Below are 17896 nucleotides of genomic sequence, written 5' to 3' on the forward strand. Positions count from 1 at the left end.
GTTCTATTTCTAGTCCTTGTCCTAGTCTAAGTCATAGTCCTAGTCCTAGTCCTAGTCCTAGTTCTAGTTCCAGTCCAAGTCCTAGTCCTAGTCCAAGTCCTAGTACAAGTCCTAGTCCAAGTCCAAGTCCTAGTCAAATTCGTAGTCCAAGTCCTAGTCCAAGTTCTAGTCCTAGTCCTTGCCGTAGTCCTAGTTCTACTCCTAGTCCTAGTTCTAGTTTTAGTTCTAGTTTTAGTTCTAGTGCTCATACTAGCCCTAGTCCTAGTCCTAGTCCTAGTTCTGGTTTTAGTTCTAGTGCTCATACTAGTCATCTAGTGCTAGTCCTAGTCTCAGTCCCAGTCTCAGTCCAAGTCCTATAGTTCTAGTCATATAATCCTAGTCCTAGTCTTAGTCCTAGGATCTGAATCAGAGAAATAGAGAATCAGAGAATCAGAGAATCAGAGAATCAGAGAATCAGAGAATCAGAGAATCAGAGAATCAAAGAATCAGAGAATCAGAGAATCAGAGAATCAGACAATCAAAGAATCAGAGAATCAGAGAATCAGAGAATCAGAGAATCAGAGAATCAGAGAATCAGAGAATCAGAGAATCAGAGAATCAGAGAATCAGAGAATCAGAGAATCAGAGAATCAGAGAATCAGAGAATCAGAGAATCAGAGAATCAGAGAATCAGAGAATCAGAGAATCAGAGAATCAGAGAATCAGAGAATCAGAGAATCAGAGAATCAGAGAATCAGAGAATCAGAGAATCAGAGAATCAGAGAATCAGAGAATCAGAGAATCAGTGAATCAGAGAATCAGAGAATCAGAGAATCAGAGAATCAGAGAATCAGAGAATCAGAGAATCAGAGAATCAGAGAATCAGAGAATCAGAGAATCAGAGAATCAGAGAATCAGAGAATCAGAGAATCAGAGAATCAGAGAATCAGAGAATCAGAGAATCAGAGAATCAGAGAATCAGATAATCAGAGAATCAGAGAATCAGAGAATCAGAGAATCAGAGAATCAGAGAATCAGAGAATCAGAGAATCAGAGAATCAGAGAATCAGAGAATCAGAGAATCAGAGAATCAGAGAATCAGAGAATCAGAGAATCAGAGAATCAGAGAATCAGAGAATCAGAGAATCAGAGAATCAAAGAATCAGAGAATCAGAGAATCAGAGAATCAGAGAATCAGAGAATCAGAGAATCAGAGAATCAGAGAATCAGAGAATCAGATAATCAGAGAATCAGAGAATCAGACAATCAAAGAATCAGAGAATCAGAGAATCAGAGAATCAGAGAATCAGAGAATCAGAGAATCAGAGAATCAGACAATCAGACAATCAAAGAATCAGAGAATCAGAGAATCAGAGAATCAGAGAATCAGAGAATCAGAGAATCAGAGAATCAGAGAATCAGAGAATCAGAGAATCAGAGAATCAGAGAATCAGAGAATCAGAGAATCAGAGAATCAGAGAAACAGAGAATCAGAGAACCAGAGAGTCAGAGAATCAGAGAATCAGAGAATCAGAGAATCAGAGAATCAGAGAATCAGAGAATCAGAGAATCAGAGAATCAGAGAATCAGAGAATCAGAGAATCAGAGAATCAGATAATCAGAGAATCAGAGAATCAGAGAATCAGATAATCAGAGAATCAGAGAATCAGAGAATCAGAGAATCAGAGAATCAGAGAATCAAAGAATCAGAGAATCAGAGAATCAGAGAATCAGAGAATCAGAGAATCAGAGAATCAGAGAATCAGAGAATCAGAGAATCAGAGAATCAGAGAATCAGAGAATCAGAGAATCAGAGAATCAGAGAATCAGAGAATCAGAGAATCAGAGAATCAGAGAATCAGAGAATCAGAGAATCAGAGAATCAGAGAATCAGAGAATCAGAGAATCAGAGAATCAGAGAATCAGAGAATCAGAGAATCAGAGAATCAGAGAATCAGAGAATCAGAGAATCAGAGAATCAGAGAATCAGAGAATCAGAGAATCAGAGAATCAGAGAATCAGAGAATCAGAGAATCAGAGAATCAGAGAATCAGAGAATCAGAGAATCAGAGAATCAGAGAATCAGAGAATCAGAGAATCAGAGTATCAGAGAATCAGAGAATCAGAGAATCAGAGAATCAGAGAATCAGAGCATCAGAGCATCAGGGAATCAGAGAATCAGAGAATCAGAGAATCAGAGAATCAGAGAATCAGAGAATCAGAGAATCAGAGAATCAGAGAATCAGAGAATCAGAGAATCAGAGAATCAGAGAATCAGAGACTCAGAGAATCCAAGTCCTAGTCCTAGTCCTAGTCCTAGTCCTAGTCGTTGTCGTAGTCCTAGTCCTAGTCCTAGCCCTAGTTCTAGTCTTAGTCCTAGTCCTAGTCCTAGTTCTAGTTCTAGTCATAGTCCTAGTCCTAGTCCTAGTCCTTGTCCTTGTCCTTGTCCTAGTCCTAGTCATAGTCCTATATTCCCAGTGCTAGTTCTAGTTCTAGTCCTTGTCCTTTTCCCAGTCTAAGTTCCTATCCTACTCCTAGTCCTTTTTTCGTTACTTTTCTTTTGTCTTCTAATATTCGAATTTCTATTCGAGTTCTAGTTCTAGTCCTTGTCCTAGTCCAAGTCCTAGTCCTAGCCCTAGTCCTAGTTCTAGTTCTAGCTCTAATTCTAGTTCTAGTGTTCATACTAGTCCTAGTCTTAGTCCTAGTCCTAGTCCTAGTCCTTGTCCTAGACCTAGTCCTTGTCCTAGTCCTAGTCCTAGTCCTAGGCCTAGTCCTAGTTCTAGTCCTAGTCCTAGTCTTTGTCCTAGACCTAGTCCTTGTCCTAGTCCTAGTCCTAGTCCTAGGCCTAGTCCTAGTTCTAGTTCTAGTCCTAGTCCTAGTTCTTGTCCTAGTTCTAATTCTAGTCCTTGTCCTAGTCCTAGTCCTAGTCCTAGTCCTAGTCCTAGTCCTAGTCCTAGTCCTAGTCCTAGTCCTAAAGTCCTTGTCCTTGTCCTAGTTCAAGACCTAGTCCTAGTCCTAGTTCTAGTTCTAGTCCTAGTCCTAGTCCTAGTCCTAGTTCTAGTCCTTGTCCTTGTCCTAGTCTTAGTCCTTTTTTTGTTTCTTTTCTTTTGTTTTCTCATACTCTCATTCCTATTCATTTTATTATTCATTTATTTTTATTTTTTTCGAGTTTACTCTTTTTCATGTTCCTATATTTATTCCTGTTTCTATTCTTATGCATTTTTATATAATTTTTATTTTCATTCCTGCCTTCATTCAAATTACAAAGATTATTTTTTGTTAGTCCTGTTTGGTTTCTAGTATTATCCATATTTCTCGATTCCATTCAATTCGGAATTGGTATGGATGCTTGTTTTCCTTTTCCAAATTTCCTATTCCTATTCCTCTCTTTCGGTGAGCTCGTTTCAAGTTATTTTCATGTTCTTGTATAGGTTTTTAATGGTAAAAGTTCAAGTAATTTATTACATTTGTTTTCCTCAACTACCTTTAACACCCCCCTATTTCGTACTATTGGTATAAAAAGCCGTTTTCTACACCTGTACACAACCCATGTGTTTTCCTGGAAGTTCACCTGAGTTTTTTATTTTCCATCCCCCCCCCCCTTGCGCCCATTTGCCCTCATTTATTGTTTTTCCTCTGATGTGTTAATTCAAGAACACCCTCCGCTTCGCTAGGACCTATCCTCACTCTTCCTTGTAGCAGCACCTGCAGCCGACAGGTTCGCCTCTGTTTCTGTTCTGAACAGCCACCCCACGACGACGGTGTTGTTTGCTTTTGACAAATGGTTCACTTCCACTTTCCACTGACTGTAACATCCATCCGGTACGACCAACGGTTGTTGGTGGCCTTGTTTGGTTTAGCAGGTAATTCGGTTTGAACTCCATTTGTTCCGTTACGTGTTGTCTTCACGCTGGTATATATTTTTGCCAGTCGACGACGACGTGCGCTTCTGAGAAGGATGTGCTCTCGCTTTCCTTTTTGAGATCTAAATTATCACCTCGGAAATGCTGGAACAAAGTAAACATTGCCTACTTCTCAGGAGGATACATCAAAGTGGGTGGTTTGTGCCTACTGCGATTCTGACGTATGAGCTCACTCTTGTAATAAATTGATGCTCAATCAGTTTACCAAGAATTTCGCTTCCATCATTAAGGTCGCTATCAAAATAAATTCGAACGGATTATTTCTACCAGGTGAAGCCATATGATTTTCAGTTTTTTTGTGACGTGGATTTGAAAGACCCGGAAATGATTCCCATCAATTCGCGGAAGCACGTGGTAGGCTTCTCACCGTGATTGAATTTGACATGATTTACTCCCGATCGATCAGAACAGAATCTATTTTGCAATAGATGGCGCCACAACATTTGAAGTGGATTTTTCTTATTGGATCATTGAATTCACATTTTTTACTAACTTTATGGATAATATTTACTCACCATACTTAAACCGAGTCTGATAGGTCGAAATCTAACGTCCAGGCACCTCTAGTGTTTATGTAAAACAACGCCAAGCGTCAGTGCCATCTATGATTGAATGGCTGAAACTTCCACACATCGAATCATTGCACATACTTCTTCGGTGATTTATTCACTTCAATATTGAATTTCACTGAAATAAATACGATCTCCAAAAAACTCGAACGTCGTCCGGAAAATCACACTCCACTCTTGTGAAATTTCCAAACAAGAGGAAACGGAAGGTCGATTGGCTAATTTGAAGCCAATCTCCGGAGATAGCGCAGGCGGCAGGCAGTGAAACCTACATCGCCATCAAATAAGCAATAAAATTTGAAACGACTCCGACGACGATGACGACGACTAAGTGGAGGAGCGAAATGAATTTTAATAATGAAAAAAAATATTGAACGCCTGCGAGCCGAGCGCGACTCAGAAGCAAAAATAAAGCCATTAATGTTCGATCGCAGTAGTCGTCGCGCCGTTTGTCGTCGTCGCCATCGCTACGGACGCACGGCGAGGTTCGCCCGTGTGACGATGATTTTTACGATCTATCGATTGGCTAATAGTAGTTTCCAGTAATCGAACGCACGGACCGTTTTGTAGTTTCTCCCCTCCTCTTCCCCTCTTTGCGGGAATTCCATCTATGAAGCGAGGTGCCAGCTAAAGAGGGGACAGGGAAAATTTTTATCTTGACACTTTGCTAATTAGGCGATACAGGTCCGAGCATGCGACGGCAACGAAGTCGATGGTCATCAAATGAGCGAACAAGTCACGTCAGGTGATGAGAAGCCTCCGCTGGCGCTGCGTCGATTAAAAACACCAATCGCGATGAGTGTTAAACGATGATGAGGAGTCGGTTAAGAGCCGATCAGGATCAGGAGGTGGGGAAAATTATGAAACCAGATTTGGATTTTAATTACCAGTTGGCGGTGGTGGATAGACGCAGAGCTTAGCGTGCTGTGGTTAACAACAAAGTTTTTTTTACGAGAAAGGTATGCAAATGAGGAACAGATTCGTGTGAGGAAAATTTATTCGTTATGAGGTGTGGCACCAATTTACTTTTATCCATATTATTAGTAAGAAGGGTTCCTTTTTTGCTTTTAGCAAAATTTACATAAGGAAAAAATAGAAATAGAAACAGTAACTGAGTAAGAACAGATGCAAGAATAAACATACAAATGGTAATATGAAACGAAGTAAGAAAACGAATAAGAATAGGAAAAAAAAGAATGGAAAGAAATTGAAGAGTAATTAGAATGATAATAGAAAAGAACTTTAATAATAGAAAAGAGCAATTAAAAACATAATAAACAACTGAAATTGAAAAAGATGTGGGATTTTAAACAAGAACAAAGACAGGAACAACGATCAAGAGAGGTATTCTAACAAGTGTATTTAAGAATAGTAATAGGCAAGACATAGCAATGGAAATAAAAACACATAAGGACAGGTGAAATGAATATCAACTGGAACAGACATAGCAACATAAACTTTAACAACAAAAGGAATCGAAATCGGAATTGAAATAGGCAGTAAAACAGAAAATGAAGTGCGAGAAAGATTATAGGTATTAATAAAAATTTGAAGTTTATATTCAAATGGAATGGAGAAAAAAAAACAAAAGGATAGGAATTTCTGCGGCCCATGATGCAGTTTTTCATGAACGTTCGTTTTATAGGTCTTCTTGGGTTTGATTCTCAGCCCCGGATTTTTCAATTTTTCGTTAAGGAACTCCTCCAGGAGTTCCACCAGAGATTTTCCAAAAAATTCCGCCAGACATTTTTTCAAAAGTTCCACTAGGAATTCTTGCTGGAGGTCCAGCTGGAATTCCTCCAGAAGTTGCACCTGGAATTTCTCCAGGGGTTCCATCTGGTATTCCACCTGGAATTCCACCTGGAATTCCGCCAGGAGTTCCACCTGGATTTCCTCCAGGAGTTTCACCTGGAATTCCTCCAGGAGTTCCACCTGAAAGTTCTACAGGAGTTCCATCTGGAATTCCTCCAGGAGTTTCACCTGGAGTTTGACTTAAGATTTTCTTAGGAGATTCACCTGAAATTTCTCCAGAATGTCAGTCTTGAACCCCTCCAAGAATTCTATAAGCTATTTGTTTCCAGGAGTTGCTCTTGGAATTCCTCTTGGTACTCTATTTGAGATTTTCCCAAAAGTTTCATCTGCTATTTCCCCAAAAGTTTACCTGGAGTTCCTCCAAGAGTTCCACTAGGAATTCTTCTAGGAATTCTATCTGAGTTTTCTTCACGAGCTTCTTTTGTCATAAGAAGCAATATTCTGGTTAATCTTTTGGAGGAATTTCTGGTAGAACTCCAAGATGAAATTTTGGAAGCAATATCCGGAAAACTGAGGTAGGGATTCCAAAAGGATCACACTACGGAATTCATAAAAGAATCGTGAGCATCTCTGGAAGAAATAAAATAAAAGTTGCAGAAGAGACTGTTGTAAGGATTTCCAAAGGAACTTTGAAACGAGTTTCATGAAGAGCTATGAATGGAACTTGTAAAAAAAATCCCATAGAAGATTTGGACGCAATTATTTACCGAATTTCATGAAAGAACCCAGATTATTAACTAGAGAATCAGAAACCCTAGCTCCTAATCTTTCGTTTGCCACAAACGGCCAGTTACCTTTGAACTTCGGATGAAGGCAATATGACATTTTTGGAAAATTTCCAGAAAAATCTCTTCCTTCGCGGATTTTAAATTTTGTTTTTGGAAGAACTCATTCGGGAATTTCCCTTGTAAAATGCTTTGAAATTACCCCAGAAATTTCATATAGAATTCTTTGGAAAAATCTGACAGGTTCCTCCAGAAATGCTTCCTAGATTTTCTCCAGCACTTTTCCATGTTTTTTTTTCAAATTCGTCAAAGCACTCCTTCAGATATTTTTCGATATATTTATTCAGAAACGTTACCAGAGATTCTTCCAGAGACTCCTCCAGTTTTTTCTGAGTTCTTAAATTCTGCATTTCTTCCAGAAATGCTTTCAGGAAGTTTTCTTTGATTTTTTTTTTTTAGAAAATCAGATTCCTCCAGAAATTTCTCTAGGCATTTGCCAGGGATGTCATTGAGAGATTCTTACAGAAAATCTCTCAGAGATCTTTTCAGAATTTGTGTTTCTATTATTTTTTCTCTAGGGATTCACAAATTTCTTTTGATGATTTTTGAGGATTGATTTATGAAAACGTCTTATGCGCATTTGTCCGGAGATTTCTTCTTCGGGGAGATTCTTCCAGAAATTTCTTCAGGCATTCCATTACAAAATCTTTCGTGGATTCTTTGATAAAAATCTCCAATACTTAGTCTTAAAAAATTTTCTAGGAATTTCTTTACAAATTTTCCCATAACTTTCTTGATTTTGAGAAATTATTTGAGAAAAACTTCCAGAAATTCTTTATAAAGTCTTGAAGAGACCTTTTGAAATTCTCTGTGGTATTCCTTGGGAATCTTTTCCAGTTACTTTTTTTCTTCTAAAGACTCTTTTTTTATTTATCAAAAGTTTAGTTTAGAAGTTCTTCCAGAGATTACTCAAGAAAGTTGAGTTCACAGATTCTTTCATGAAATTCTATAGGAATGCTTTTAAAAACTCCTTAAGAGATTCTTTCTGGATTTCCTCTTGAGATTCATTCACTAAATTCTCCATGTGTTTCTCCAGAAACAAACCATGGATTTCGTCAGAAAATCCTCCAGTAATCCTTCGAAAAAAAAAATCAGCAATACAAATTTCCTTTAGAAATTTCTCCAAAGTTTTCTTCATAAATGCTTCCTACGATTCCTTTAGAAAATCTTCAAGGATTGTTTCTGAAATTCTTTAAAAAACTGCTTCATTAATTCCTGTAGAGCATCTTTCATAAATTTGCTCTAAAATTACTTCATAAATTCTTTTAGAAATTCCTCAAGGCACTCATCCACTGATACTACTCCGTGAAAAGGCACCATGAATTAAATTAGGACTTCTCATTTAACAGAACAGTTAAAATTATATCCTTAGATATTCCTTAAAGAATTCAATCACACTTTTCTCCAAGGATTTTCTTCTCCAGGGATTTGTTCCGAAAATCTTCTATGGACTTAATCAGAAAGCCCACACGTAATTACTTCAGAAAATTCCAAAGGGATTCACACATATTTTTTTAGAAGATTTTTTCAAGGCATCTTTTGAATAATTGGTGAGGATTTTTTTTAAGATTCCTACAAAACTCCATCATGACTCCATCTCGGCAGTTTTCCTCAAACTCTTTTCGCAATTCCTCCTGGAATTTCAGATTGTTTGTTTGTAGACTCCGTTTGGATTCATTTGGAAATTCTGCAGAGATTCTGTTGAGAATTTCTGCTGAAATTTCTCCAGAAATATACTTGAATTTCTTAAGAAACATCTCCAGAGACTCGTTCAATGATTTAATTATATTTTCAAGAATGTCTACATTGGTTTCTAGGACGTTTAAGGGAATCTTAGGGGCACTTAGGGGGTCTCAGGGGTGTCAGGAGGGTTCCATGGAGTTTCTGGGGCGTTTTCAAAGGTCTCAGGGAGGTGGGGTTTAGGGACGCTTTTGGGGGAATCATGGGGTTTCAAGTGTTCTTCAAGGGTCTCAGAGGTGTCTCATGGAGTCTCAGGGCATCTCAGATGACCTCAGAGGACCCATCTCTTTTTTGGCTACCCTGAAACCACATTAAACCCTCCTGGCCACATCCTGAACCCTCGGAAGTTATGCATAAAACTTCCTTATCTACACCCAGTTCTTGGTTTAAAAAGATGATCCAGTGCAGTGTATTGGGCCTTATTTCATTTCACCCATACAGTGTAACCAGTTGTCAAAAAATCAAGCCTGCCTATAGAGAACACTGGATGGCACTTCGTTCTCACCTGAACTTTGCCTAACGTACATAAATATGTTTTAATCTTGAAATTAATCCTGAATGTTGACATTGTTCATGCTATTTTCTTGCAGTGTTGCCAGCTACAAAACAATGTCCATCTAAATGTCATTTCTGTGGAGAACCCGATTAGTTATTTGCAGTGGCGTCGCGTAACCTCACTTTTTACCTGTGCACCGACCCTAAAACTTGCAATTGCATGGGAGTTATGATCAAAATTGAGATAGAAATGGATGAAAGCAGCTATTCTCGTCATTTTCTACTTATTACAAACAAATTTGTTCAAAAAATTCAAGATTTTATACTTGGTGCACAGGTAGATTTGAGGTTAGGGAATCGCCACTGGTTATTTGCTATCGCGTAACATTCTGTCCTGAAAATAATCTTAAGTGGCTAGATTGTTTTGTTCTCAAGCAGTGTTGCCACCTAGTAATTGAACCTATATAAACAATAGTGGAATGTTGTTTGTATATCACGATTTGGCTCGATAACGATGCAACTAATGCACAAAACTCTTTCACTGTTGTATTCGTACAGGGCTTTGACGTGAAAGAAATGATTGTTAAAATCAACCGGAATAGTACAAGCTTCGGAGAAATATGAAATTCATTTGGCGAGGCACTTCTCCCCTGAACTGCATGTTTTGAGCAGGCAGCAAAGGGAACAAAGAGAGGTTGCAATGGTGTTTCAGGAAGCTCCAAGTGGTTGCAGCGGGGCACCAGGAGGCACTCAGGGGTGTTTTAATGGAGATTTCAGGGTCCTCTCATTGGGGCTTCAGGGCTTTTCAGGAGTCTCATGGGCGCTTCAAGGGGTCTCAGAGGGTTCTAGAGGTGTTCCAGAGGATTTCAGATGCTTGTCAGGGGGCCTCTGAGGTCTCAAGAGCGTCTCAGCGGTTCTCCAAGAGTCTGGAGTCCTCTGCCAGAGTGTCTCGAGGTGTTCCAAGGCGCTCCCAAGAGTCTCAGGAGAGCTTCAGGGGTCTATATGGAGTCCGTGAAGGTTTTGGGGGATTTCGGATGCATTCGGGCATTTCCGGAAGATTTGGGTGGTCTCAGATGTACTACATAAGGTCCGCGAGGGTTTTAGGGGATTTTCAGTGACATTTCAGGAAGTTTCAGAGGATTTTTAAAGACCTCTTCACAAAATCCCATGGATTTAAGGGTATTTCTCTAACCCCCGTGATACGAGTCTGGCCTGATATACCACAAAACGCCCCTGAAACCTCCGTAATTCCATTGTGACGCCTTTGAAATTATCATAATCAATTTGAAACGCCCCTGAAATCCCTTGTAACGCCTTTGAAAGGCTTCTGAGCCCCTTTATTTTTTTTAGATTTTGACTTTTACTAGATCTAGAACTGGGACGAGCACTAGGTCTTGAACTAGGACTAAAACTATTACCAGGACTTGGAAAAGAACTAAGACTAGGACTGGGGACTAGTAGTTCCACCTGGTAATGCATAAAGAGTTCTAACAGAGATTTTACCAGGAATTTCATCAGAGATTTTCCCCGAAAATCAACCTGGAGTTCCTCCAGGAGGGTCCTACTGATATATTTCCAAGATTTCCACCTTGCACTTCACCAGAAGTTCACCAGAACTTCCTCTAAGAGTTCCTCCAAAGATTTTCCCAGGAGGTTCACATGGAGTTCTATCAAAGATTCCTCCAAAAGTTTCACCTAGAAATTCTCCACAAGTTTACCTGGACCTCCAGGAGTTTCACCTGGAATTCTTTGAAAGATTACACCGATTGCACCAGCAGTTCAACCAGCAGTTCAAACTAAATGTTTCTCTAAAAGCTACTTGGAATTTTCCGAGAATTCCTCAATGAGTGTCATCAGAGATTTTCTCTGGCTTCCCACTAATTTTCCTAGGATATCCACATGGAATTGCTTCAGGAGGTTCACCTAGATTTCCTCGAGGAGTGCTCCCTAAGAGTTCTGCAAGAGTTCTACCCAAGATTTCTCCAAATATGTCAAATGGAGTTTCTCCAGAAGTTCTCCAGGAGTTTCACCTAGATTTTTTCAGGTGTTGTATCAAAGATTATGTCAGGGGTTCCACTTGAAATTTCTCCAGGATGTCCAATTGGAATTCTACCTAAAATTTCTCTAAAAGGCGCCTGGAAGTTTTCCATAAGTTCATATAAAATTCCTCCTGAAGTTCTATCTGAAATTCCTTCGAAGGGTTCCGTTTGGAATTTCTACAGGAGATCCATCAAAACATTTCTAAAGAGTTCCACCTTGAACACCTGAAATTCCTTCAGAAAGTCCACCTGGAATTCTTCCAGGAGATTCACCTAGATGTTCTTCAGAAGATTCACTAGAGATTTCCACCTCCACCTCCTGGATTTACATTAGGACCTCTACCTGAGATTTATCCAAGAGTACCAATTCCAGCTGGGAATTTTCTTGAAGTTCCACCTTGGATTTTACGAAAAGTTCAATCTGAGATTGCCTCAGAAGTTCTTCTTGGCAGAAAAACTACCACAGAGAAACTCCGAAAAATGTGTCTTCGAAGATGCCTTACATAGTCTTTTCGGTCAAACCCAGGAAGCAATCGCTGGAGGAACTCCGCAAGAAACTCTATGAGAATAACTAGAAGGAATTTTTGGAGGAACCCTATGGAGGATTTTCCGGCAGAACTCCGAAGGGAAGCAACTTTTGGAAAAAAAATGGAAGGAACTCCAGAAGGAGCGTTCTACGGAATTCCTGAGGAATTTTCGTGAGGATCTCTGAAATGAATTCCGAAAGTTCCCGGGGAATCATCGGAAGAAATGCCCGGTTGAACATTAGAATGAGTTTGTAGAAGAAATCTGGAAGGAATTCTCGAAAGAACTCTAGCAAGAATTTCTGATGGAGCTCCATCAATTTCTGAATTTCTGTGGAAGAAATACACGGAAAAACTATGGAAGAAATTCCGAAAGGAACGTTGAATGGAATAATAACAATTTCCGGGAAGATTTTGGGGGAAAAAAATTAAAAAACTCTCGCAGCAAGAAAATTTTGAAAAATATTCGAAAAAAAAAATTCACGGACGGAAGTTTGGAGGAAATTTTTGGAGAAACTACGGAATGAGTTCCTGGAAGTGTTCAGGACGTAAATCTATAGAATTTTTCGGAAGAAATTTCCGGAGGATCTAAGGAAATGACCCCGAAAGATTTCCAAAAATAATTTCTGAAAGAACTTGGAAAGAGTTTCCAGAAAAAACGGCAAATATTCCCGTAGGATCCTCAAAAGTACGTACAATGGTGAATTTGAAAAATAATATTCAGGAAGAATCCCGGAAAAAAAACTTTTGAAGCAATCTTCAGCGCATTCCGAAACAGTGAAGGAACAGAAGCCCAACTCAAGAGGTACATTATCCTCCTTTTAGATATTTGTGCCACAAACCACTGTAGGAAATTTTGGAGGAATTTTCTGAAAGCTGACAACACTTCCATTCTCCAAAATTATCTCTGAAACTGGTAACACTGCTCGAATAGTCGAATAGTTAGTTCAGAGATTAGAAGTTTTTTTTTTGGAGAAATTCCTCCAAGGTTTACCATTAGAAATTCAGAAATTTTTATTTTCTTTTTAATTCTCTGTAGATTCTTTAGAAAGTCACCCAGGGATTTCTCCAGAAGTTCCTCCAGGTATGCATCTAGCAGAGATTGCTTAGGATTTATTCAGACGAAACTTCAGGGGTTGTATCAAGAAATCAAGAAATTGTTCTATGAAAATTTGCAGATGGTTCCAGCCCCTTCTGATATTTTTGTCGAAGATTCCTCCAGCAGTTCAATTTCTCAGAAATTTCTTTAGTGGTTCTCTAAAGACTTCCTTGAGGATTCCATGGATTCCTAGGACTTTTAGGATTTTTGTGTACTAAATAATCCTTTCAAAAATTGTATTAGAAATTCTTATAATAAATCATCGAGCGTTATCCCCACAATATCAAAAAATCCTCAAAATTCTAAAAAGAAATCTTCCCAAAAGAGTTTAAAGGAAATTTCTTGGAAATTCGTTTTGGAAGATTTGAAGAAAGCGCTTGAGAAGTTTCTTGAAAAGTCCCTGGAAGTATTTCTGAAGAAACCACTGAAGGAGTTTCTCAAAAAAATCTTGGTGGATTTTAAGATAATAGAAGATGTTTTAACCCTTTGGGGACGGATGGGTCATATTTCCCAGCCGAGAAAATCGACTACCACAAACGTGTTCTAAAGGGTTAAAAGAGTCTTTGGACAAATTTATTGGGGTATCTTCCAAATAATTTGCGAAGAAATCTGCAGGGGAATATCATATTCTCTAAATGAATTCTTGCAGCAATTTCTTGAGAAATTCTGAAGAAATTAGATAATATCCTCAACGAATTCTCGTACGGATTTCTGAAAGAATCTCTGGAGGATGGTTAAAGCACGTGACTATCACGCCGTGGACCTGACATCGAATCAAACTCCCGAAATATTCCCAAAACGAGTTCTTCCTTCGGAAGGGAAGTACAGCATGGGTCCCGAGAAGAACTAGCCTAGGGCTGAAAATCTCGTTAATACAGAAAAAAATGTGTAAAGGATCCTCTAAGGAAACTCATTTTTGGATAAATTTCAAATTCTGAGAGAAATTTCAAAGGAATATGTTTAGGAATCCATGGAAGATGATTAAAAACCACTGCAAAAGGAATCTGTGTAAGACTTTTTGAAAGGAATCCCTGGAAGAATTTCTAAAAAAATCCTTGGAGAAATTTCAGAAGGAATCCAAAGAAGGCTTTATAATGGAGTTCTTAAATTAGTTTCAGGAAACTTTGGAAAAGCTTTTATAGGAAACTATGAATTTACATTCCGAAATCCTGGAAGAGTTCCTGAAGAAATTGTCAGAAAAATCTACGAAGATATTCCTGGAGCAATTTCTCAAAAAATCTCTTGCAAATTTCTGTAGGAATCGTTGGAACTGTTCTTTTGAGAAATACCTTGAGATTTTGGTACTGGATTCCATAGATTTGCAAGGGCGCTTATTCTGGGTTTTGAAACTTTTTTCACACCTCAAGAGCTAGTTGCTCAGTGAGTAACCAGAAGAAACCTCAATGACACCACTGTTTTAAGAGTGAGCAAGAAAACGCTGCCTACGCTAGTGATGGTGGCTCCAAGCGAGGAACAGAACGTTCAAGTTGATTCAGATGAACATAAGGGTAGCTTCAAGTGTTACAGATTGGTTCAAAGTTTTGATAGTATTCAAATAAAACTTCCTATTTAAAAAGTTATTGAAAATAATTTTTGAGTGAATTGAATTCTTCATCATTACTGATTACTGTAATTGTTTTGTGAACACTCAATGAATTCTCATTGTTAAGATTTTTCGGTAGACAAAAAAACCAACACACGGTGTACATCATTTGGGAGGTATGTAATACATTCAGAAAAACCGTCAATTTTTGATGCCGCAATCCCAGGCGTTCAAAGGCGTAAACAAAAAGATCTAGTATTCCACATTAATTTGATCAACTAATATGAACGATAAAAATGACGTCACATGTTTACGTTCAAATTTGATATTTTCATAGGTAAATCTCTCGATGCCTTGACCGACCGAGAAATCCTCTGCATGTTCATAAGTATCACAAATCGCTTTTGCATATTTTGAAAAACAAAATCTTATATAAAATATTTGACCTGAAATGGTAAGAACATGCCTAGAATTTTGGGGAGGTAATTCTTCGACCAGCCTCCTTCGTCATCGAATTTAATCCAATAAAAATCACGTCTTTAAAAGCATCGAAGATTATGCTGAATAACCGAAAAACTCTTCTTCAGAAAAAAAAAACTTCATCCCTTCAATCGCGCCCCATCTGCAGTGACGGGGAAAAAAGTTACTCGGTGCCCTAATTCACTCATTCAGGATAACTTTTCCGCAGTTTTTTTTTTTTGGTACTTCTTTCACACATCCACAGTAGGCCGTCGCTATGCCGCACTTCCGTAGCCCCGATCCAGTCAGTGGCAAAGTTTTTCTTTTCTTCCTCCACCGCCGCGGCAGCCTCCCTGCAGCCTGCTTCGGTTGATCTTTTTGTGCGACGTCCCGAAGCCTTATCCACAAACCGCAAACGCTTCTGAGAGCAGGAGTGAATTAACCCTCCCCGAGTTGTGCTGCTTCATCCTACGTTGGTTGGAATGGTTGGTAGGGTTATCCCGCACATTTCGCGGCCTACTGCCATTCTATGCCAAGTACGTAAGCGAGCGAACGAGCGAGTGAGTGACTCGCTGAACGGTGGTGAGGCGCTTTCAAAAGAACATGCTCCTGATTTGAGTCTGCCTTCGGCAGCAGAGGTTTGAGTCGCAGCAGCCTACTGTTGTTGTAAGCACTAAGCAGGCAAGCGAAAGCGAGAGTGTGCATGTGGCTTCTGCTGCTTCCTTTGAACCCTCCCGGGAGCGATAAACGCTCAAAGAGGAAAAGTTACACAAACAATATTTTCGCTGATGAGATGAGAAGCCGGCGTCGTGATGGAGGAAGAGGAGGTGGGATTAGGTCACATTCGAGAATGCTCATGCGATAGCTAAATTAGTTGGAACTCGGATGCCACGCCGTCTTGTGCCAATCGGATTGGCTTCGATAGAGTGTGTGAGAGCGAGAATGCCTCGTTTGCGGACTAGTAAATCTAATTGTGCTGATAATCGTTAATTGATCCTCGGGGAGATTATGGTAAGCGAGTGAGTAAGACTCGAGCTGTTTTGTTGCGTATATCGGAGGCCATTGTCGTTGTTGTCGTCATTGGTGTTCTCGGTTTTATGGGTTGGAATTTATCTATGGTACCCGGCACATTTCAGAGATATCGCAATGGAGGCTGTTATGTACTCACCATTAGTAGGATGTGCCGACAGTATTTCATTATTGGAATATGCGATATGGCGCTACATATAAAGGCAGACTTTTGCAAATATACAATAATCATACATAGGTTAGGTTAGATTAACTACATTTATTATTACTACATCCTAATTAGGATACATAGCGTGTTCAATGTTCATCTAATTCCCGTCTATGTAATATGATTGTCATGTGAATTCTATTTCCATCTAGTCCACATCTCTTTCAGGCACAGCATGGATTTAATTCCCGTCACACTTTCTACGTAACACTATGGTACATGGAATGGTCAAAAAATATGATTTAACCGTAGTTGTGCATTCGAAAAATCGGTCAAATTCTTTGCAATCCAAATCAAAGCATATGTTCAATGTCCAATTGAGCAGAATGCTTCTTAGTTGAGATAGATGTAACTTTTGAACACCAACCAAAGTATTCCAACTAATATTTTTGCCTACCAGATCATAAAACGTCATCACATTGCAACGAAAAAATCTTTCTCTGTGGTTGTGAAATACGGTGCAAATATTTGTCTCCATCTTGCCTGAGACGAAGATAACTGTTTGTTTACAATAATAATGCCGGGAAAAAGCAATTTATTATAAGAATTCAGCAACTTTTGCTGCATTCTGCAGCAGCGAAAGCCATCATTGAAGTGCCACATATCTTTTGGATTGAAGGTTAGATCAATAAGTGGATCTGGAGCATCATCATTCATCAATGATGATGAAGAACAATTCGGCTAGCTGCTATTTTGCTGCGGTTGCCTTCGGCATACGCAAAACGAGAAAATTTGTTAAGTAGTATATGAAGTTATTGATGACTTGATGATGTTTTTTTTTTTTTTTTGACTAAGGTAAGTTGGAATCACCTTAATTTAATAAATTAATAAATTTTCCATCTGGTTTGACGGGAATTAGCGCATATGACGAAGTAAATTTCTACCCTGCTGTTCTTTTTTTTACCCAGTACGCAAGAAGTGGAAACTAGCATTCATATGATCAAACAAATTTTGAAAACTACTTTGTTTTTCGTGGGCGCTTGTCCAGTTGCAATGTTGAAAGTCAATGGTGAGTTCATTTTATATTATTATTGTTAAAAGAATGTGTACAATACATTTGATAATTGACATAACCGATGATAGTAGGTCCGTCACAACCTGTTTCATGACAGAATAGCCAATCTATTAAGTTTTTTTTGTAAATCTTAACTGATTATTAATTACATTCTTGACGGTACTCTTATGAAGTTCACAAGCCCTTTCGCCTACATATAACATTATGTATGACATTCTTGGAGGTTTTCTGTTGATTTTCTTGGTGACTTCTTTACAATTCCCACCGCAGATTCTCGGCTAAACGTCAGTTTGCCTAATGATTAAGGCTTTGAATCACTTATCTGGTGACGGATGATTCAATTCCCGATCCCGATTCTTTTTTCGGGAATTCTTCTAGAAATTGCTTTCAGAAAATTTTACACGGATTTCTAGAAAAATTGGTCGGCGTTAAGTCAGACCGGACCATCTGTTTTTCAATGATTTCGAGAAAATGCCTGCAAGCACTTTACATTTCAAATCTCTGGCATTATGTTTAGGAATACTATTATTCTTTTATGTAATAACCCATATGCACCAAAATAACGTCTAAAAGTTTTGTATTGTAACCCCTTCAATTTTTTTTAGGAATTCCACAAGAGTAAAGAAATTCATGCAGAAATTACTTCAGGAGCTCCTCCAGGTATTCCTGCATGTATT

General features: G+C 38.8%; 1 protein-coding gene across 1 annotated transcript in view; it reads left to right on the plus strand.

Annotated features, from left to right (window-relative positions):
• LOC109404189 (collagen alpha chain CG42342) overlaps positions 1-17896 on the plus strand; it is a 226265-nt gene that overhangs the window by 69824 nt on the left and 138545 nt on the right. The window contains exon 2 of the mRNA XM_062842238.1: positions 2577-2905. Coding sequence (XP_062698222.1) covers positions 2577-2905 — 329 coding nt within the window. The remainder of the gene's footprint in view (positions 1-2576; positions 2906-17896) is intronic.

This window comes from Aedes albopictus, chromosome 1, assembly GCF_035046485.1.
Source record: "Aedes albopictus strain Foshan chromosome 1, AalbF5, whole genome shotgun sequence".
Taxonomy (NCBI): domain Eukaryota; kingdom Metazoa; phylum Arthropoda; class Insecta; order Diptera; family Culicidae; genus Aedes; species Aedes albopictus.